The 23,442-nt window shown below is 39.5% G+C and overlaps 1 protein-coding gene across 3 annotated transcripts in view; it reads left to right on the forward strand.

Moving 5' to 3' along the window:
* Ttc7 (tetratricopeptide repeat domain 7) overlaps positions 1-23,442 on the forward strand; it is a 137,019-nt gene that overhangs the window by 20,180 nt on the left and 93,397 nt on the right. For all 3 annotated transcript variants that reach the window (XM_071668515.1, XM_071668513.1, XM_071668514.1), the window contains 4 exons: positions 10,096-10,284; positions 12,322-12,454; positions 14,874-15,010; positions 19,933-20,062. In XM_071668515.1, the coding sequence (XP_071524616.1) occupies positions 10,096-10,284; positions 12,322-12,454; positions 14,874-15,010; positions 19,933-20,062 (589 nt within the window). The remainder of the gene's footprint in view (positions 1-10,095; positions 10,285-12,321; positions 12,455-14,873; positions 15,011-19,932; positions 20,063-23,442) is intronic.

The following is a 23,442-nucleotide window of genomic DNA, read 5'->3' on the forward strand; positions in this document are numbered from 1 at the left end:
TTCTTTTTAACGCTTAGTAATGAAATATGTTATATCCTAGTTATATCCTAGTTTAGTTATGAAATAATCTTATATCCTAGCCATAACCTAGTTTTATGAAATATCTTATATCCTAGTCCTGATATTCTAGTCATAGCCTAGTTTAGTTATGAAATATCTTATATCCTAGTATTCAGATGACCAGTTGCCAGTTTGTTGTGGTTTGGAAACATTGGATTGATCAGACTTAGTTGTAAATGGTGAAACTGATGTGGGAGAGGGATTTTTTTTCATATTGAAGATTCAGTTTCCAGTTTCATGCTAGAGCCCATTTTATGGTCAGCTATATATTCATAGACTCCAGAAATTCATAGGCTTCAGAAGTTACTAATTCCCCTTTACATATTCTTTATGCAAATGAATCACAAAAGAACACATGAATATGCTGGTAGCCAAAAGGAATCTTCATGTTTCATTTTCTTTTGGCCCATAGCATATATCTTTTTACATCCAGTGTGCTTTCTTTCATTGTCCAGTTGGGTGGCCTGTGCAGACTTTTATACACTTCAACTGAAGCACTGTTTTAGTCTTCGATGGTGATCCTTCCATCCTTGAGACCTTCTCATTGTCTTTCCACCTCACTTTTGGTTTCTTCATCCTCTCCTTTCATTTACTTTGCTGATATATGCTCTCATAGTCAGCTTTAATGAAGCCAGTCTTTTCAAGTGCCCAAACAATTTGAGACCTCTTCTCTTTTTAACCACTCAGTTTCCTGCTTCATACTTCATTTTGATAGCACTTGCTCAATTGGAGGAGTTAAAACTTTGTTTTACTATCCAAAGTGAGGTATATTCATATGGATTTACTCTTTTTGATTATCATGAAAATATAAGGCCAGCTATTCTTGTTACAGGACTCAAAACCGCATAGCAACTCATCCAGGTTTAGTGTATCATATGGACCATGCTTGATGTTGTCTTGTTGTGCCTTTACTTCTGTTTCTGGCTTTATAGTTACAGGTCAGATAGGCACTGTCTTTTACTCATAGGTTTTCAGTGATTTTATTATATCTTGAAAACTAGTGTACCTGAAGACGGCTTTGGTAATCAGCTTCCTAAGTATAGCAGTAACAAAGATTTTGTTTTGATGGTTAGCCTGTTACTATTTATTTGTGTTCTTGTTTTCATATTTCGTGTGCTGTTTGTCTTGTTCCCAATCATAGTCTAAGTCACTGTTTTTCTCTTTCTTTTTGCCTCTCCTACATGTGGGTTATTGACATCCACCCCACAAACTCATGCCCTCTCCATGTTTTACATAATACTTAACAGCATGTAAATCACATTACCCTCATCTGTCTCCTTGAGGTTTACCTCTCCTTGCACTTAAGACCATGGCAGTATGCTAGTCATATTGTGATAAATTAGAACAATGAAATGATTGAGGAGGACTGGTTGGCTCTTAGAGCCACCTTGACTGACATTAAGTGAATGGTGTCCACTTCATCCCCTCTGACCCTGTCTTTAACCTGGCTCTTTTTTACTCATTTCTGCAACATTTGTGGTCTCAGTTTCAATCTTCTCTATGTAGAACACCATCTATTTATTTCTTCCATTGATAATATTCTTCTCTCTGAAACCTAACTGTCTATCAACACCATCAAATCTTAGAAAAGAATCTCTTATTGTCATTTCCAATCCAAAGGCAGTGTTTGTGCTTACTGTAATATGAAAACACCTATTGCTCACCTGATGGATCCTGAGTCTCCCAACTTTAAAACCATCTGGCTCAGAATTTCTATCCTTAATTATCATGACTTTATGCTTTGTACACCTTTTCCCAGTACCTCCATCTATCCATAACTCTTCGACTACGGTATTTGACCACGCAGTCATAGAGTATCTACAGAGTCCATATGTGAACAAGGGTCCCAACCCTTGAGTCCTGAGTGACTCCTTTTGTTGCCTTTTCTCACTCTTGAATAGGTTCCTGATGTATTTTATGCCCTTTTACAGTAAACTAGTTAATTAATGATTTTTACTGTTTGAGAGTCAGTGTGACTCTGCTTGTTACCCTTTCCCAACTCAAAAAGGGGGTTTCCTTTTCATTTACTATGCAGAGTAAACCTGCTCACCATAGAAAAAAAGTTTGTCCAGGTGGTGTGGATGGTTACTTTCAAATGCAAAGGTACCTTAGCCTTTCCATCTGTATCACTGGTAGTGTAGGCTGAGTAGATTATAATGGCAGGTGGGGAAGGAGGGAGGAAATTAAGTGGAGATGCCACTTGTATCATGCCTTGGCAGTCTATCTTACTAATGGAAACATTCAGGAAATGCTATCCAGTGGATCATGGGCTGTCTTTGGAAATGATCATTTAATGTATCGTTCTCTCAAAAAAGCCAGTTTTTTCTACTGAACAATTGATAGTCTGGTTCCTTGGCTTTTGGAATGATTTAAGTTCTGGTTTTTCAAGTAGACAGAAAATAGCATTAATTATGAATTAGGAAGTAAAAAGTGCTGGTGTTTGTACATCTCTTGGAAGACTGAGTAAAATTGCTCACTCACTTGCTGGGGAGTTTCAGCATGAAATCTTGCAAAATGTTATTGGATACACCTGTCAAGGGTCATGGTAGAAAGAATTGTGTAGCGGTTGTCAGTAATGCCGAGCATGAATTTTTCATGATTTTCTTGTGTTTGAAAATTACAGAGATCAGTTAATGCTTGCTTTTTCATATCTGTAATGATTACAATACTGGAAAAAAAAATTGTTCTCATCCCATAATGAAAATAATATAGATGTACAAATTAAAAGACTGCCTGTTCACACTTCTTTACTGTTGGCAAATACAAAAAGGGAAAAGGTTTGTGTCAAGAAGAATTAGTTGGCAGTATAATGAATGTTTCGTACTCTAGATAAAGTTTATAGTAATGCAGCTTTTTATTGTTGCGAATGTGTTTCTTGGTCCAGTGATTTAGCAGAGAGGGATGACAGTGTGCATTCCAGACTCGAGCTAATTTCTTTATGGTTGTACATTTTTTATATCTTTATTAAAAGAACAAAAGGAGGACGGAGTGTAAGGATTTCTGAATATATGTTGACAAGAAAATTTTTATAGTTTTCTCATATGTTTATATTTCCATAAAAGATCTATGATATTTTATTGGTGATAGTATGGTCTGAATGTTAGAACTAAGCACAACCTCAGTCCTTCTGATATTTTGGAACACAGTGTGCAATATTAGAAGAGCTTATGATATAGTAAGTTCAAGAAATTGCTGGCATTTAAAGCATACTGATATATTACAGCAGGAGGTTCTATGTAGCTAAATATATATATATATATATATATATATATATATATATATATATATATATATATATATATATATATATATATACTTATATATTTTTTTTTTTTTTTTTGCCACCGTCTCCCGCGTTTGCGAGGTAGCGCAAGGAAACAGACGAAAGAAATGGCCCAACCCACCCCCATACACATGTGTATACATACGTCCACACATGCAAATATACATACCTACACAGCTTTCCATGGTTTACCCCAGACGCTTCACATGCCTTGATTCAATGCACTGACAGCACGTCAACCCCGGTATACCACATCGCTCCAATTCACTCTATTCCTTGCCCTCCTTTCACCCTCCTGCATGTTCAGGCCCCGATCACACAAAATCTTTTCACTCCATCTTTCCACCTCCAATTTGGTCTCCCTCTTCTCCTCGTTCCCCCCACCTCCGACACATATATTCTCTTGGTCAATCTTTCCTCACTCATTCTCTCCATGTGCCCGAACCATTTCAAAACATATATATATATATATATATATATATATATATATATATATATATATATATATATATATATATATATATATATATTTTTTTTTTTTTTTTTTTTTATACTTTGTCGCTGTCTCCCGCGTTTGCGAGGTAGCGCAAGGAAACAGACGAAAGAAATGGCCCAACCCCCCCCCCATACACATGTACATACACACGTCCACACACGCAAATATACATACCTACACAGCTTTCCATGGTTTACCCCAGACGCTTCACATGCCTTGCTTCAATCCACTGACAGCACGTCAACCCCTGTATACCACATGACTCCAATTCACTCTATTTCTTGCCCTCCTTTCACCCTCCTGCATGTTCAGGCCCCGATCACACAAAATCTTTTTCACTCCATCTTTCCACCTCCAATTTGGTCTCCCTCTTCTCCTCGTTCCCTCCACCTCCGACACATATATCCTCTTGGTCAATCTCTCCTCACTCATTCTCTCCATGTGCCCAAACCATTTCAAAACACCCTCTTCTGCTCTCTCAACCACGCTCTTTTTATTTTCACACATCTCTCTTACCCTTACGTTACTTACTCGATCAAACCACCTCACACCACACATTGTCCTCAAACATCTCATTTCCAGCACATCCATCCTCCTGCGCACATCTCTATCCATAGCCCACGCCTCGCAACCATACAACATTGTTGGAACCACTATTCCCTCAAACATACCCATTTTTGCTTTCCGAGATAATGTTCTCGACTTCCACACATTTTTCAAGGCTCCCAAAATTTTCGCCCCCTCCCCCACCCTATGATCCACTTCCGCTTCCATGGTTCCATCCGCTGACAGATCCACTCCCAGATATCTAAAACACTTCACTTCCTCCAGTTTTTCTCCATTCAAACTCACCTCCCAATTGACTTGACCCTCACCCCTACTGTACCTAATAACCTTGCTCTTATTCACATTTACTCTCAACTTTCTTCTTCCACACACTTTACCAAACTCAGTCACCAGCTTCTGCAGTTTCTCACATGAATCAGCCACCAGCGCTGTATCATCAGCGAACAACAACTGACTCACTTCCCAAGCTCTCTCATCCCCAACAGACTTCATACTTGCCCCTCTTTCCAGGACTCTTGCATTTACCTCCCTTACAACCCCATCCATAAACAAATTAAACAACCATGGAGACATCACACACCCCTGCCGCAAACCTACATTCACTGAGAACCAATCACTTTCCTCTCTTCCTACACGTACACATGCCTTACATCCTCGATAAAAACTTTTCACTGCTTCTAACAACTTGCCTCCCACACCATATATTCTTAATACCTTCCACAGAGCATCTCTATCAACTCTATCATATGCCTTCTCCAGATCCATAAATGCTACATACAAATCCATTTGCTTTTCTAAGTATTTCTCACATACATTCTTCAAAGCAAACACCTGATCCACACATCCTCTACCACTTCTGAAACCGCACTGCTCTTCCCCAATCTGATGCTCTGTACATGCCTTCACCCTCTCAATCAATACCCTCCCATATAATTTACCAGGAATACTCAACAAACTTATACCTCTGTAATTTGAGCACTCACTCTTATCCCCTTTGCCTTTGTACAATGGCACTATGCACGCATTCCGCCAATCCTCAGGCACCTCACCATGAGTCATACATACATTAAATAACCTTACCATCCAGTCAACAATACAGTCACCCCCTTTCTTAATAAATTCCACTGCAATACCATCCAAACCTGCTGCCTTGCCGGCTTTCATCTTCCGCAAAGCTTTTACTACCTCTTCTCTGTTTACCAAATCATTTTCCCTAACCCTCTCACTTTGCACACCACCTCGACCAAAACACCCTATATCTGCCACTCTGTCATCAGACACATTCAACAAACCTTCAAAATACTCATTCCATCTCCTTCTCACATCACCGCTACTTGTTATCACCTCCCCATTTACGCCCTTCACTGAAGTTCCCATTTGCTCCCTTGTCTTACGCACCCTATTTACCTCCTTCCAGAACATCTTTTTATTCTCCCTAAAATTTACTGATAGTCTCTCACCCCAACTCTCATATGTTCTTCATCCCTAGGGATAGGGTAGAAAGAATACTACCTTCATATATTGTATGTCCTGTAGAAGGCAATTAAAAGAGGCTGAAGCAGTGAGGAGAAACCCTCCCATCCTTGCATTTCAATTTCTAGAAGTGGGAACAAAAGGAGCCAAGTTAGGAGTGCTCATCCTCCTCAAAGGTTCAGGCTAGGGTGTCTGGGTGTGCCTAAATGTAATCTGGAGCTAAAGAAGGGAAAGAGGTTGTGTTTGTGGGGTGAAATTACTCCTAAGGGGAAGGGGAAAGATTGGATTGGGAACGTCTGAGGGTTAAATCCTGGAGTTAGTGCAACAACAGAACAAAGGATGGGGTTGCACTTCTGAAGGAGAAGTTGTGGGAATTTGTTGAACTGTGTATGGAAGTGAATTCCAGATTGATATGTGTGAGAATGAAAGTGGATTATGAGGGATAAGTGATTGTTTGTGCTCCTGCATCTGGTAGTGAAAGAAGTGGGGAAGAGAGATGAGTGTTTTAGGAAGTGAGTGGCTGTGTCAGCAATTTTTATGGGAGGGATTGAATATTAGTGATAGAAGATTTGATTGCAAGAATAGGCTGCTGTGGCAGTTGGGGACAGTTGGGTGGTATGGTGCACCTGGTGTAATTGAAAATTGTGATTAGCATGTCAAGTAGTGTGCTGAAAAAGGACTGGTGATTGGGAATACCTAGTTAAAAAATGATGCATACATAAGTGCAAGAGAACTGGGAGACCCAGTTGGATTTGGAAGGATGGAGTAAAAAAGATTTTGAGTGATAGCCTGAACATACAGGAGGGTGAAAAGTGTGCATAGGATAGCCCTGTGGGGCCTGGTTGTGGACAGAAAACTGTGGTTTAGTTACATTACATGTGACATCTAGAGAATGGATGTGAGCGGATTTGGCCTTTCTTCATCTGTTCCTGGCACTTACTCGCTAACCTGAGAAACAGCAATCAAGTATAAAAAAGTAAGTACAGTGTATATATAAGTGAGTGGGGTTAGAGGTGAGAAGGCATTATTGGATGATGCCCTGATTGATAAATTTGTAAAGTACAAACTGATAGATGTGAATGCAAAGAAGCTGGTGTAATGTCTGATCACAGCTTGGTAGTGGTAAGTTTGAATGTTTATAATGGCTTAAGAAAAGAAGAAATGACATAAAGGGAAGAGGGCAATGAAAGTAAGCGAACTTGGAAGAAATGCTTGTATGCAAAGATATCAGGAAAGTTTGAGTGAAGAAGATTGGCATAGTTTGACTGTGAAAATAAGGGAGAGTAAGGAATGAGAGGTATTCAAGGAAGGTTTGATTATATATGTGGGTGAAATGTGTAGCATGTGGAAAATGGAATGTGGACATTTAAGAAAGGAAATCAGTTGGTAATTAAAGAGAAAAGGGAGGTATATAAGTACTACTTGCAGAAAGTGAGTGTAAACGATTGAGAGATATGTGAAAGAAAGTGACAGGAGGTCAAGAGGAAGGTAAAGGTGCTGAAAAGGCTAATGAGAGCTGTAGTGAGAGAGTATTTATAGCCTTCTGGGAGAACAAGAAAATATTTTGGAAGGAATTGAAGAGTGTGAAGAGAATAAGAGAGCAAAAGGGGCATTACTGAAGGGAACAGATGGGAAAGTGGGTACAGGCAAAAAATAAGTTCAAAAGAGATGGAAGAGTATTATGAAAGACTGTTGAATGATATAATGGCAGATACAAGATGTTTGAAGTGTGAAGATATGCAGAGCAAGAGAGCCAGTGGCAAATGATTTACCGAAATGAGAGGAGACAGTGAAAGTCTTGAATATGATGAAGTTTGGCTGATTGGTTGGAGAGGATGGGATGACTGCTGAATTTCTCATGAAAGTGGTTGACAGTTTTGATTGGTTAGTTAGGATTTTCAGTGTATGTATGACCTGAGGAAAGGTGCTTGAGGACTGGTAGAATTCCTGTAGAGTTCCATTATATAAAGATAAAGGGGAGAAAAGTGAATGCTCAAATTGCAATGGTATAAGTCTGTTAAGTATACCTGATAAGTTTTATGGGAAAGTGTTAATTGTGAGACTGGTAGTATGCACAGAATATCAGACTTGGAAGCATTGAAGGATGTTTGAGTCACAGAAAGCCATCAAAGATTTCATGTGAATCATACCTGGAAAAAGAGAGGGATTTGTATGTAATATTTATGAAATTGGAGACAGAGTATGATAGAGTTAATAGAGATGCCATGTGGAAGGTCCTGTGAACGTATGGTGTGAAAGGAAAGCTACTAGATCCTGTTAGTGAGTAGGCATATTTACAAGTAGGAAGGGAATGGGAGGAGTGTTTTGAGAGGAAGATGGGTCTTTGTTAAGGGTGTGTGATTTCATCATATGTTATATCTGTCAGTAAGTGGTATGATGAGGGAGGTAAATCAGAGGGTCTTTAAGAATGAATTGGTCCTGCGCTATACTGCGATAGGGGTGACTAGTTGATGAGTCGGTTGTTGTTTGCTGATGGCACAGCTCTGATTTAAGGAACTTTATGTTTGAGTTTAGGAGTGTGTGTGAAAGGAGTAAGTTTAGAGTTAATGTGAGCAAAAATAAAGTTATGAGGTTTAGCAAGGGGAGAGATATGTTGGTTTGAGGGTGAGTTTGAATGCAGAAAAACTGGAGGATTTGGAATGTTTTCGATGATTAGCTGAGGATATGGCAGGAGATGTAATTATTAGCTGAGGATACGGCAGATGTAATTATTGGAGCAGAAGTGAACCATATGGTGGGTGAGGGGGGGCAAATGTTCTCGGTGCATATGAGGATTGTGAGGAAGGATAGCGCACTGTCTGTGAGATTGAAGATGAGTAGTCTTGATAGGATAGTAATCCCAGCTGTACTTTATGGATGCAAGTTATGGTCGCTGAATATTTTGTTGCTCCTTTAGATAGGTGCCTGCAATCTGTGAATTGTCAGCTCCAGGCAGCTGGTAGGAGGTGGGTTGATGGTCTCAGCCCAGGGGCTGTTGCTCATTGGCTGAGAGTGGACCTGTTAAACAAGCATATGGCTCCAAGTACTTTTGGGTCAGTTGCAAAGGATGAGCAGTGACTGGTACCTGATCGTTAAATCATAATGTTAGAAAATCCTAACCCATATATTTCCAGGGAATATAATCTCATGTTTACAGAACACCTCCTCAGAGAGAAAAGGTTTTTCAGTTGTTAAAATCTACATTTCTTAAAGTGTAAGTTGTTGACTGCATTAGTTACCTGGTGAGTGGGGAGACTTTTGTAATAGACATTTCAAGAAAAGCTTATGGACTTTTATAAATGTAAGGATGAAACTAAGCAGCTGAAGAGCTTAGAAGTGACATAGATTTCCTGTCCTACTTTGACAGGGAACCCAGATTTGTTGTATTGATAGATAGAGGTGCCACATATAGCAAGCTGTGTTTAAAGTGTCTTTTGTAAGTACAGTATGATGGAAGTATTATATCAACTTTACCAAAGTATATTGTCTCAAGAGGACCATTTTGAAATAAGTAGTTTTTGTACAGAAGTATTTGATTTTTGTATTGTGAACTAATAAGAAAAAACATGAATTTGCTCTTTTGCACATTTAGATAGAGATACATCCTGTACAGTTCTTAAGGATGAGATGATGATAAAACATCCTATATGTGCTACACCAAAAGCAAGAACTCTGATATGCTTGGAAAATTGTATGACCCTTTTAAAACAAAAAGGGTCATAAAATTTTCCCAGCATATGAGAAATAGCTATCCCTGGGGATAGGGGAGAAAGAATACTTCCCACGTATTCCCTGCGTGTCGTAGAAGGCGACTAAAAGGGGAGGGAGCGGGGGGCTGGAAATCCTCCCCTCTCAATTTTTTTTTAATTTTCCAAAAGAAGGAACGGAGAGGGGGGCCAGGTGAGGATATTCCCTCAGTGGCCCAGTTCTCTGTTCTTAACGCTACCTCGCTAACGCGGGAAATGGCGAATAGTTTGAAAAAAAAAAAAAAAAATGAGAAATAGCCATAATGTGAATATTATCAAATTTGTAATTCATTTAGTAGTGAATGTTAAAAGGATAAGATTTGTATTTTCTTTAATCATTTAGCTTTGAGGTCATGCTTGTTTGTTGCAAAGTTTTGACTGTTCTGATATACATGTATATTATCATTACTTTTTCTATAGTACATAATGAAGAGTAAAGCTTTCTAACTAAACTTCTGCAAAACTTTCAGGTTTGTGCTCTGAGAAGGTTCCCCTTTCAAACAATAGCAAGTACCAGCGTGCAGAAAAGGCAGAGAAGATGATCCGATGTTTTGAGCTGGCAGGCGATCTTACTCTCTTGTATCTTCAAGAGCAAGACAAACTGTCTTCTACACCATCCACTCATTCTTTACAGTCTTTGCCAACAACTAACACGACAGGTAACTTACTTATAAACAAACTATCTCTGTATACTGTTATACTGTCCGGTTTAGATTTCTTGTAAATATCAAATCCTTGCAGTCCTTGATGAATTTTTCTTTTTACCATAGAGAAATATATAATCATATAGATTTACTCTTTCTTACTGCTCAGCAGAGTGGCATGCATAGGACCTCCTCCAAACACTGTAGTATTTGCATTTTTGTACACTTCTTTGTAATACCAACTTCTTTTTTCCATATACCATATTTTGTTCCTTCCACCATGAGATATTGTGGTTGACTTGTGGATCATTTTTGATGAGTTTGAATGCTGATGTCAGTAGTAATGTAGGAAGGTAGGAAGAGAGGGGATTTGATGGTTTTAAAGGGTTTCAGGATGGGTACTGTGGATGCTATTTAGGTTAGATACTGATTCTAGGGGAAGTAGAGTAAGAATTTTACCCATGTATATCCTCCATAATGTATGAAGCTACTCACAAGAGTGAAGATATGGAAATCATCCCCATTTGTTTCATTCCTTTACAAAACAGGAGCAAGGGAAAAAGCCAAGCAAGGATTGTCCTCAAAGGTTCAGGCTGGGTTGTCTGAATCGTCTGGACTTAACAAAAATGAAAATTTGGGAGAGGTATGCTCTATGTTTGATAAGAAGAACTGGGACATTCTGGCTTTGAGTACAACTAAGTTGAAAAGGAAGGGGATTGAATGATTAGGGAATATTCAGGGAGTAAAGTCCAAGGTTAGTGAGTAATCAAGAGCATAAGAGGCATTGGCACTACTGGTGAAGAAGGAGCTGTGGAGCATTGTTAAACAGTGCAAGGTGGTAAGTTCCAGATTAAATATGCCATTGTTTGTGAGGGTAAAGATGTGTTTGTGAGGGTAAAGATGGGTATCTTTGAAGGTTTAGGAGGTCCAAAAGTGTAGTATAAGTGAATTTTGGGCATTGAATGCAAAAGGAAGAGATTGTATGTGCTAGAAATGAAATGCCTGAGGACATGTGGTGTGAGGCAGGTTAACTGGGTAAGGAATGACAAGATGAGAGAGAAGTGTGGTCTGATTAAGAGAGCTGGCCAGGATGTACTGATGTGATTTGGATATATGGAGAGAATGAACAAAGACTGACTGACTAAGAGGATCTATGTGTTAGAAGTGGAGGGATGAGGGGGAGGGAGAAACCAAGAAGGAAATGGAAGGGTGAAGTGAAGGAGGCTTTGGCTTATTTGGGCATTTCAGAGTTTGTAGCTTTGTTCCATATAAGGTTGCCATAGTCATGACTTAAAACTTTTCTTTGGTCCCTGGCTTGATGCTTGTCACTGTTTCATTTAGTTTCTTTTAATCATGATACATGTATAGCATGTAATTGATACATTAACTCCTTTATTATTCTGTACTAGTTTACTGTTTGGTACACAGAGTGCTTGTAAGGAAGATCAGTGTCAAGAGTCAACTCCTGCCACTCTTACGTTTTTATGTTCTTGTTTTAAGACATTTCCTGTTTTTAATGATTTTTACCTGCAAGCTTTTTTGATAATATTTATGTTTGATATGTGAAAGATTTTCATACTATACCAGATGTTTTTGTTGTAAGTGGTACTGTAGCATTTCCTGAATTCCAAATCCCTTCTGCTTCTCAGTATACATCAAACTCTGACAACAAATATGATTAGCATCATGCCATATTATTTACATTCCATGCAAATTGGAGGTCATTCATGTGACACTACAATTACACAAGATTATGTGTTAGGCCCACTGTGAAAGGATATGTGCCATGAACTTTGCCTAATCATTGGTCATTATGGCAAATGCTTGACATGAAAGATGTGGTAGTTACCTGAAGTGTCAGTAAGGAAGTTACCCAGTACCCTGTAACAATGGTGCATCTTTTATGTGATACAAAAGGTGTATTAATGACATGTATTTTACAAGTGTACTGCATCAAAGAGGTTGATTATCAAGAGCAGACAAATGGCATATAGATATTGCATTACCTTATTTATTTGTGAAAAATAAATCTAAATAAATTCTATTACTCAGGTTCAACATCCCCATTGCCACCAAATGGCCTTGAGAACAAGAAGATTGGTGTAATTTTGGAAACAGCATTGCAACGTGCACCCATTCTGCATATGAAGGCTGGACAGCTAGATAAAGCTATCAGTAGATACAGGTTAGTAGGAGTATCTGATCTTCTCACAGATATAGGTAGAACCACAATCAGGCAGAGTCCAGTAACGCCTCAAAGCTGCAGGAGCCCCTAGAGAAGGGGTCTTGGGGTTATATGTTAATGATGATAATAGTAGTGATAGTAGTAATAATAATAATAATGATAAAAATAATAATGATAATAATAATAATTTTTTTTTTTTTCATACTATTCCCCATTTCCCGCGATAGCGAGGTAGCGTTAAGAACAGAGGACTGGGCCTTTAAGGGAATACCCTCACCTGGCCCCCTTCTCTGTTCTTTCTTTTTGAAAAAAAAAAAAAAAGAAAGAAAAAAAAAACGAGAGGGGAGGATTTCCAGCCCCCCGCTCCCTTCCCTTTTAGTCGCCTTCTACGACACGCAGGGAATACGTGGGAAGTATTCTTTCTCCCCTATCCCCAGGGATAATAATAATAATGATAATAATGATAATGATAATTATAATAATAATAATGATAATAATTATTATTATTATAAGAGTATGCAGTCTGTTGTGGATGAGAGAGCTTGGGAAGTGAATCAGATGTTGTTCGCTGATGATACAGCGCTGGTGGCTGATTCGGGTGAGAAACTGCAAAAGCTGGTGACTGTGTTTGGTAAAGTGTTTGAAAGAAGAAAGCTGAGAGTAGATGTGAATAAGAGCAAGGTTATTAGGTACAGTAGGGTTGAGGGACAAGTCAGTTGGGAGGTAAGTTTGAATGGAGAAAAACTGGAGGAAGTGAAGTGTTTTAGATATTTGGGAGTGGATTTGACAGCGGATGGAACCATGGAAGTGGAAGTGAATCATAGGGTTGGGAAGGGGGTGAAAGTTTGGGAACGTTGAAGAATGTGTGGAAGTTGAGAACATTATCTCGGAAAGCAAAAATGGGTGTGTTTGAAGGAATAGGGGTTCCAACAATGTTATATGGTTGCGAGCCGTGGGCCCTAGATAGAGTTGTGCGGAGGAGGGTGGCTGTGCTGGAAATGAGATGTTTGAGGACAATATGTGGTGTGAGGTGGTTTGATCGAGTAAGTAATAATAGGGTAAGAGAGATGTGTGGTAATAAAAAGAGTGTGGTTAAGAGAGCAGAAGAGGGTGTTTTGAAATGGTTTGGTCACATGGAGAGAATGAGTGAGGAAAGATTGACCAAGAGGATATATGTGTCAGAGGTGGAGGGAACGAGGAGAAGTGGGAGACCAAACTGGAGGTGGAAAGATGGAATGAAAAAGATTTTGAGTGATCGGGGCCTGAACATGCAGGAGGGTAAAAGGTGTGCAAGGAATAGAGTGAATTGGAACGATGTGGTATACTGGGGTCAACGTGCTGTCAATGGATTGAACCAGGGCATGTGAAGCGTCTGGGGTAAACCATGGAAAGTTGTGTTGGGCCTGGATGTGGAAAGGGAGCTGTGGTTTCGGTGCATTATTGCATGACAGCTAGAGACTGAGTGTGAACGAATGTGGCCTTAGTTGTCTTTTCCTTGCACTACCTCGCACACATGAGGGGGGAGGGGGTTGTTATTTCATGTGTGGCGGGGTGGCGATTGGAATGAATAAAGGCAGACAGTATGAATTATGTACATGTGTATATATGTATATGTCTGTGTGTATTTATATGTATACGTTGAGATGTATAGGTATGTATATTTGCATGTGTGGATGTGTATATATATACATGTGTATATGGGTGGGTTGGGCCATTCTTTTGTCTGTTTCCTTGCGCTACCTCGCTAATGCGGGAGACAGCTACAAAGCAAAATAGAAAATAAATAAATAACAATGATAATAATAATGATAAAAGGAATAATGATATTTAGGCAACTAGTCATTAGACCCTACACATCCTAACATGTGCAAGTTACAATTTTTTGTTTATGTTCTGGACCCCCCATTTTTCCAATATTACAAGCAACACTTCAACATATGATATGACTCCTTATGCCCAAAATGCAACTCCAACACCGAAGACACTGATCACCTACTCTTCAATTGACCTGCATTCTCCAGACCAAAACAAACACACAGTATCACTGCACTTGACTTGTGGTTCTGTCCAGTGGATGTGTCTGGCTTTCTGAGTCTTGTAGAAGGGGGTCCTGGGACAGGAACGTATTGCAAGATAAGGTATCATTATAGCTGACCATATGTCTGTTTGAGGGAAGTTTGGATATGAGACATTTGATGTACTCACAAAGGACAATATATGAACCATTTCCAATTGAATTTTTTTCTAAGGGGAAATTCTGGTTAGTGGGGTATAAGCATCTTTTCTTGTACATAATTTTATTGATACTTTATACTTTTACTTTTCACCCAGTCTATCATTCTGTCCCTAGCTCTTAAGATATCATGAGATATATATGTGTGTTTTATGAGATTTTCATGCTGGTAGTTTGACCAAACAGGAGCATGCTCTCAGCTGTGGAATCAACTGCCACGCAGCATCTTCGTTTGACCTTAGCTCGGCAGTTGGCAGAAGTTTTGCTGAGGGGATGCTCTGAGCATGCTTATAAGGCTCCATATCAGGGCATGCGATCCTTAGGTGGGTAATTTGTTTATGATGATGAGTGTGTTTTTGTTGTCGTGAGGATAGTGATGATGAATTATGATTAGCTTGCATACTTCTCTGTTTATGTCTGGTGCTTCCAAGTTTGTGTAGTCAGATTATTTATGTTTCCCATGTCTAGGATTGTGGTGTGTGATTATTTGATAAATATCCTTTGCTTCTGTATCTGCAGTATACCTCTTTCATGGTCAGTGTATTCTTTTTCTAAATGAATGATAAACTAACATCATTGACAGTCTTGAGCAGTCTATTTAATCTCAAACAGCCACAACTAAAGGCTCAGAATTTAAGAAATAACACTTTTCTGCATGAAGTTCATCTGGTCAGTTGATGCCAGTCACCTTCAAGAAGGAGACACTTCCACTCTTATCTTTAATTCCTCTGGCAGTGTTACCTCTTATTGATAAAGTTCCTCTCATGATATATGCTTCCAAGCACATATGTGTAGCTATGGCTAACTTGACTGATATAAGGTATAGATTTTTTTCTGCTCTTGATAATACTAGAATAGTATACACTAGGTAAGCATTTCCTTCTAGTCAAAGCATTTGGACCCTTGTATGGTAAAGCCATCTATCTCTTTAAAAAATCTATGAAAAAAAAAGTCTATTGGAAGCCTGCCAGTTACAGCCAGTATCCGTATCTTCCACTTCTTTGATGGTTCTGTAATTCCACCTAACTTAATGAACATACTTGGTATCACTGTAACACCCACTCTATCTTGGAAACCCCACATTCCAGAAATAGCTAAGGCTGGTTCTAAGAAACTGATAGTTCTCTTTCTAAATTTCTTTCCTTTAGTTTATGGATGCATAAATTTCTGTTCTCCTGTTTATACAAAGGATTGCTCCATTCTTGTATGGAGTATTGCTCTCATATCAGGATTGGTTCTAACTCTGCATCCTTACTTGACAGAATTGAGTCAAAAACTAGTCATCTCTCTCATGCTAATTCTAAAACTTGACCCACTTGCTGTATGCCGAATAGTTGGTTTATTTTCCCTCTTCTTTAGGTATTACCTTTAGTTTTTGTTCCTGAGAGCTGGCTGCTTGTGTGCCCGTACCACTAGCTAGACTGCTACACGACACAATACTCAATGAGCTGCTGCATCACATGATTACTGTATAGCTGTAGCAATGCAAGGATGGCCATTTTGATAACTGTTTCTTTCCCTGTACCTCAAAGATTTAGTATTATCTATGCTCTCATGTCTTTACCCAATCACTATGACCTGACACATTTTAGAAAATGAAGTTTTTCACTTTCCCAAAAATCTAAAAAAATTTTCCCTTGTCTCTTCTTTTTCTCTTTCATTATCCTCTCAATACTTCAGTTAAGTTTCGGACTTGATGTAGACTTTTGTCAATGACTGGAGCCCCCAAAATAAAGAAGAAATACATGATTATATTTGTTCTTACATATATTGTGAATTTCTATTTCCAAACCTCCAGCTTTGCCAAACAGCGTTTAATTTTGATCAGACTTGGTAATATTTTTTTTTTTTTTTTTTTTTTTTTTTGCCGCTGTCTCCCGCGTTTGTGAGGTAGCGCAAGGAAACAGACGAAAGAAATGGCCCAACCCACCCCCATACACATGTATATACATACGTCCACACACGCAAATATACATACCTACACAGCTTTCCATGGTTTACCCCAGACGCTTCACATGCCCTGATTCAATCCACTGACAGCACGTCAACCCCGGTATACCACATCGCTCCAATTCACTCTATTCCTTGCCCTCCTTTCACCCTCCTGCATGTTCAGGCCCCAATCACACAAAATCTTTTTCACTCCATCTTTCCACCTCCAATTTGGTCTCCCTCTTCTCCTCGTTCCCTCCACCTCCGACACATATATCCTCTTGGTCAATCTTTCCTCACTCATTCTCTCCATGTGCCCAAACCATTTCAAAACACCCTCTTCTGCTCTCTCAACCACGCTCTTTTTATTTCCACACATCTCTCTTACCCTTACGTTACTTACTCGATCAAACCACCTCACACCACACATTGTCCTCAAACATCTCATTTCCAGCACATCCATCCTCCTGCGCACAACTCTATCCATAGCCCACGCCTCGCAACCATACAACATTGTTGGAACCAGTATTCCTTCAAACATACCCATTTTTGCTTTCCGAGATAATGTTCTCGACTTCCACACATTCTTCAAGGCTCCCAGAATTTTCGCCCCCTCCCCCACCCTATGATCCACTTCCGCTTCCATGGTTCCATCCGCTGCCAGATCCACTCCCAGATATCTAAAACACTTCACTTCCTCCAGTTTTTCTCCATTCAAACTCACCTCCCAATTGACTTGACCCTCAACCCTACTGTACCTAATAACCTTGCTCTTATTCACATTTACTCTTAACTTTCTTCTTTCACACACTTTACCAAACTCAGTCACCAGCTTCTGCAGTTTCTCACATGAATCAGCCACCAGCGCTGTATCATCAGCGAACAACAACTGACTCACTTCCCAAGCTCTCTCATCCCCAACAGACTTCATACTTGCCCCTCTTTCCAAAACTCTTGCATTTACCTCCTTAACAACCCCATCCATAAACAAATTAAACAACCATGGAGACATCACACACCCCTGCCGCAAACCTACATTCACTGAGAACCAATCACTTTCCTCTCTTCCTACACGTACACATGCCTTACATCCTCGATAAAAACTTTTCACTGCTTCTAACAACTTGCCTCCCACACCATATATTCTTAATACCTTCCACAGAGCATCTCTATCAACTCTATCATATGCCTTCTCCAGATCCATAAATGCTACATACAAATCCATTTGCTTTTCTAAGTATTTCTCACATACATTCTTCAAAGCAAACACCTGATCCACACATCCTCTACCACTTCTGAAACCACACTGAGAGAGTATCATTAAATTTTAGGGAGAATAAAAAGATGTTCTGGAAGGAGGTAAATAAAGTGCGTAAGACAAGGGAGCAAATGGGAACTTCAGTGAAGGGCGCAAATGGGGAGGTGATAACAAGTAGTTGTGATGTGAGAAGGAGATGGAGTGAGTATTTTGAAGGTTTGTTGAATGTGTTTGATGATAGAGTGTCAGATATAGGGTGTTTTGGTCGAGGTGGTGTGCAAAGTGAGAGGGTTAGGGAAAATGATTTGGTAAACAGAGAAGAGGTAGTAAAAGCTTTGCGGAAGATGAAAGCCGGCAAGGCAGCAGGTTTGGATGGTATTGCAGTGGAATTTATTAAAAAAGGGGGTGACTGTATTGTTGACTGGTTGGTAAGGTTATTTAATGTATGTATGACTCACGGTGAGGTGCCTGAGGATTGGCGGAATGCGTGCATAGTGCCATTGTACAAAGGCAAAGGGGATAAGAGTGAGTGCTCAAATTACAGAGGTATAAGTTTGTTGAGTATTCCTGGTAAATTATATGGGAGGGTATTGATTGAGAGGGTGAAGGCATGTACAGAGCATCAGATTGGGGAAGAGCAGTGTGGTAATATTATTAATTTCATTAATAATCTGCTATAATGTGAAGCCACATTTTGCATTGTTTCTTACATACATTCTACACTAATATTGTTTCATTAGCTTGGGTCAGATGTGTTAAGGTTTCAAACTGAGATTTTTTTTGTTTTTGGTAAGATGTAATACCGTGCTAGGGCATTCATATTGTGCCAACAAACCTTTGAGTTGGGTGGTATTCCATCTTCTTATGGCTTTTTGACTATTTTGTGTTTATTAAACCTGTGTTGGGTGAGGTAATATATATATTTTTGGGAGGAAAAGGTAGGTGTCTTAGACCAGGAGTGTCAGTCTGTGTACTTATTACTTATGGAATAAATCTTCCCGCTAAAGGAGAGTGCAGAGATGGGTTCGCTAAGGACAAGGACCTATGCCTGATTTAGGCCTGGTGAATCTCTAACAACAATATTCCCAGTATTTGTGAAGTTATTTTGATGATGATGATGATGTAATGATTCCTATGCATTAGGTAGGGCAATTTGTGTTGTTCCTTGAAATTGAAGTATGATATTAGATGTATTTCTTTCTTTGATAAAGTGTTAATGCCTTACACACTAAAAAGTCAGGAATTCTTCATCTAATTAATTAATGGCATAAAGTAAATGTACTTGATAGAAAATGGTATACCATTTATGACGGTGCATATAGGTAGTAATTGGTAGCAGCCAATGACCACTGAGGTACATGACCAGTACTACCTGCCTGGGTATTAGGAGGATTAGTGACAGCTGCTTAGTGAGCCAGCACTTCAGTGGTTGTCAAGTTGCACTCCTCTGACCCAGGTAGCCGTCTTTTCTTCCTGACTCTCTCACACGTGGACTACTGGTATTCTGACCACAAACATACAATCTCTCCTTCTCGTACACAACACTTGATAGCACTTAACTCACACAGCTCATTCATTATAACTAGATTTTCTGGTGGTTAGTACTGTGTGCTAGCCCTGCCTTTTGGTAAAATGTTTAGAGCAATAGGCAGAAGAAGTAAGTCAGAACATTTAGGTAGGATCATTAGATAGAAATAGCAGGTAGGATCATTAGGTATGAGCATTAGGTAGAAGTAGTCAGTAGAAACATTAGGTAGGAGCCTCTGCAAACACTGCAGTAGACTTGCCTTCTGCCAGTGGCCTTTTAAGGGTGAGGCACCAAAGGCTTAGAAGTGGCACTGGAGTTCACTAGTTATGGAGACTATTGCTATGGTCATGCTTTTGAGGGAGTTCCATATGGGAACAGGCGTCAGAGATAGAGATAGATAGACATTCAGTGCATGAGTTACATATCTAACATTGTAAAACAAAATTAAAAGTTATACAAATACACAAGAGGGTGTTAGCCAGCATATTCATGAATGGGATTTCTAATAATGACCATTATCAATACAGATGAGAGAAGTCGTAGCAACTCTAGTCTGAAGATGGGGGAGAGCCCATGGAAACCCCAACACTACTCTGGCACGAATCTCTTTGTACCTAAGAACATCAATGAGGAAATAATCCTACTTCTGCTCATCAGGTGATACATTATGAAAGACATTTTTCTGCTTGTTCAATAATGTTGGATATAATCTTGCTATTACTGACGGTTAGTATCCTAATTTCCATTTACATTGAATTTATCCTGATATAGTTCACCAGGCTGAATCTCAGTTGATTTTGCTCATACAGGTTTTTGTTATTTTCATTCTTTTCATGCTTGTTTTCCATTTCCTGCAGTACTGAGGCAGTGCCAAGAAATGGCCTTACTTCTTCACATTCACTCTTTAGCAGTCATGTATAGTGTACTGAAACCAGAGCCTCCAACCACATCCAACCCCAACAAACTGTCCCATGGTCTCCCTTAACCACTTGATATTTCCTGGTTCAGCCTACTGACAGAACATCACCCCCTGTATATCACATCACTCCAATTTACTTCATCCCAGACATGCCTCTCACCCCTCTGAATATTCAGGCTCCTACAACTGGAAACCTCTTTCTCTCTGTTCTTCTGTTTCCTTCTTGGCCTTTTCTTACCCCCTGCTCCTTCCACTTTTGACATGTATGTCCTCTCATCATGTATATCCTCTTAGTCAGTCTTTCTTTGCTCATCCTCTCCACATAGCCAAACTACTTCAACACACTCTGATCTGCTATCTTAAACATCTTTCTTCTATTATAACACACTTCTCTTACCCTGTCATTCCTTATGTGTTCAACATTACTCATATCACATATTGTCTGCAGGCATTCCATCTCATCTCCAACATGTCCACCCTCTTCCTTTCTCTTGCATTTAGGACCCAAGACTTACACCCGTACAACACCAGTGGGACTAACGCATCATAAGTCATGCCCATCTTTACCCTTACGGACAGTAACCTCTCCTTCCACACTCAAGTGTGCCTAGGACCTTTGCCCCTTCTCCCACCCTGTGAAGCCTTCATCTTACATGGTTCCATCTATTGCCATGTCCACTTCCAGATTTCAAAAGCATTCCACTTCCTCCAGGCTCTCCCCATTTGAACTCACACACAAACCAATCTTTCTTGCCTCTTAGCTAAACCTCATGACCTCACTTTTATTTACATCATCTCTCAGCCCCCTCCAATAGAATTAGATTTTATGGTAAACCATGAAGTAGTTTGTAGGGCTTGGTTGTGGACTGAAGATACTGATTTTGGTAAAATGTATTTACCAGTTGGACCGGGGATGTGTACAAATAAGGCCATTGCCTGTATGTTCCTCACACTCCCTCACTCAAGTGGGAGAGGCACTTAGATTTAAAAAGAAGTTCATATGGAAATGCAGAACTGTAGAATATTGTTGATAATAATGATGATTTATGGTAATTGTAACAATGATAATAATAATGATGATATATATTTATATTAATTTATATTTTATTTATTTATTATACTTAATTGCTGTTTCTCACGTCAGGAAGGTAGCGCCAGGAGACAGACGAAGAATGGCCCATCCACTCATACACACAAATATACATAAATGCCCATACACACACATATACATACATATCAACATATACACATATACATACATATCAACATATACACATATACATACATATACACATACACAGACATATACATATATACTCATCTACATATTCATACTTGCTTGCCTTCATCCATTCCTGGCACTATCCTGCCCTGCAGGAAAAAGCATCACTACCCCCTACTTCAGTGAAGTAATGCCAGGAAAACAGACAAAAAAGGCCACATTTGTTCACACTCAGTCTCTAGCTGTCATGTGCAATGCACTGAAACCACAACTCCCTATCCACACCCAGGCCCCACAGACCTTTCCATGGTTTACCTCAGACATTTCACATGCCGTGGTTCAGTCCATTGACAGCATGTCAACCCTGGTATACCACATTGTTCCAATTCACTCTATTCCTTGCATGCCACTGACCCTCTTGTATGTTCAGGCTCCAATCACTCAAAATCATTTTTACTCCGTTCTTCCACCTCCAGTTTGGTCTCCCGCTTCTTGTTTCCTTGACCCCTGACACATATGTCCTCTTTGTCGATCTCTCCTTACTCATTCTCTCTATATGTCCAAACCATTTCAACACACCCTCTTCTGCTGTCCCAACCACACTCTTTTTATTTCCACACATCTCTCTTACCCTTTTGTTACTGGATCAAACCACCTCACACCACATATTGTCCTCAAACATTTCATTTCCAAAACATCCACCCTCCTCTGTACAACCCTATCTACAGCCCATGCCTCACAACCATATAACATTGTTGGAACTACTTTTCCTTCAAACATACCCATTTTTACTCTCTGAGATAATGTTCTCTCCTTCCAAACAGTCTTCATCACTCCCAGAACCTTTGCCCCCTCCCCCACCCTGTGACTCACTTCTATTTCCATGGTTCCATTTGCTGCTAAGTTCACTCCCAGATGTCTAAAACACTTCACTTATTCCAATTTTTCTCCATTCAGACTTGCATCCCAATTAACTTGTCCCTAAACCTAACTGAACCTGATAATGATGATAATAGACTAAAAGGGAAGGGTGCAGGGGGCTGGAAATCCTCCCCTCTCAGTTTTTTTTTTTTTTTTTTTGATTTTCCAAAAGAAGGAACAGAGAAGGGGGCCAGGTGAGGATGTTCCCTCAAAGGTCCAGTCCTCTGTTCTTAACACTACCTTGCTAATGTGGGAAATGGCGAATAGTATGAAAAAGAAAAAAAAAAAAATATAAAGAAAAAATACTGATGATAATGATTATGATAATTATGATATTCTTTTATAACTGATTGTCTCTTGTGCCTTAGCACGTTAGTGTCAAGAAAGGACATGCAGTGGCCTCATTTGCGCTGGTCCAATCTCTGTCATATATAGTGTACCAAAGCCATAGTTGATCATCCACAGCGAAACCTCAAATTACTTGACATTTTACCCTAACCATTTCATACTCTCTGGTTCAGACCATTAACAGACCATTGCAACCCCCCTTCCCTCAACCCATACCCCATCACTCTTGTTCTTTCAGTCCAGTGCACCTTTTGTCTTTCCCTCTTGAATGCTCAGGCCTCACTAGGCAAGAATTTCTTTACCAGAACTTTATATTTATATCTTCTCCACCCCTTCACATCCTCTGCATCCAACATTCAGATCTTTGTTTATCAATTCAACCTACAGCACATGTCCTTGGGCATTTCATTTTCAACACGTCTACTCTTCCTACCATTTAAATTCAGTGCCCAAAACTTATATCCATGCAACATTGTTTGGACTAGCTTTAAACTTGTGACACAGTTCTGCCCTACGACTCTCTTCAGCTCTCATATTTCCAGCAACTGCTGTGTCCACTACCAGTTACTTAAAGTACTCCATATCCTCTGGTCTTTCCCATTTAAACTCACACTCAAACATCTTTTT

This window comes from Panulirus ornatus, chromosome 13, assembly GCF_036320965.1.
Source record: "Panulirus ornatus isolate Po-2019 chromosome 13, ASM3632096v1, whole genome shotgun sequence".
NCBI classification, from domain to species: domain Eukaryota; kingdom Metazoa; phylum Arthropoda; class Malacostraca; order Decapoda; family Palinuridae; genus Panulirus; species Panulirus ornatus.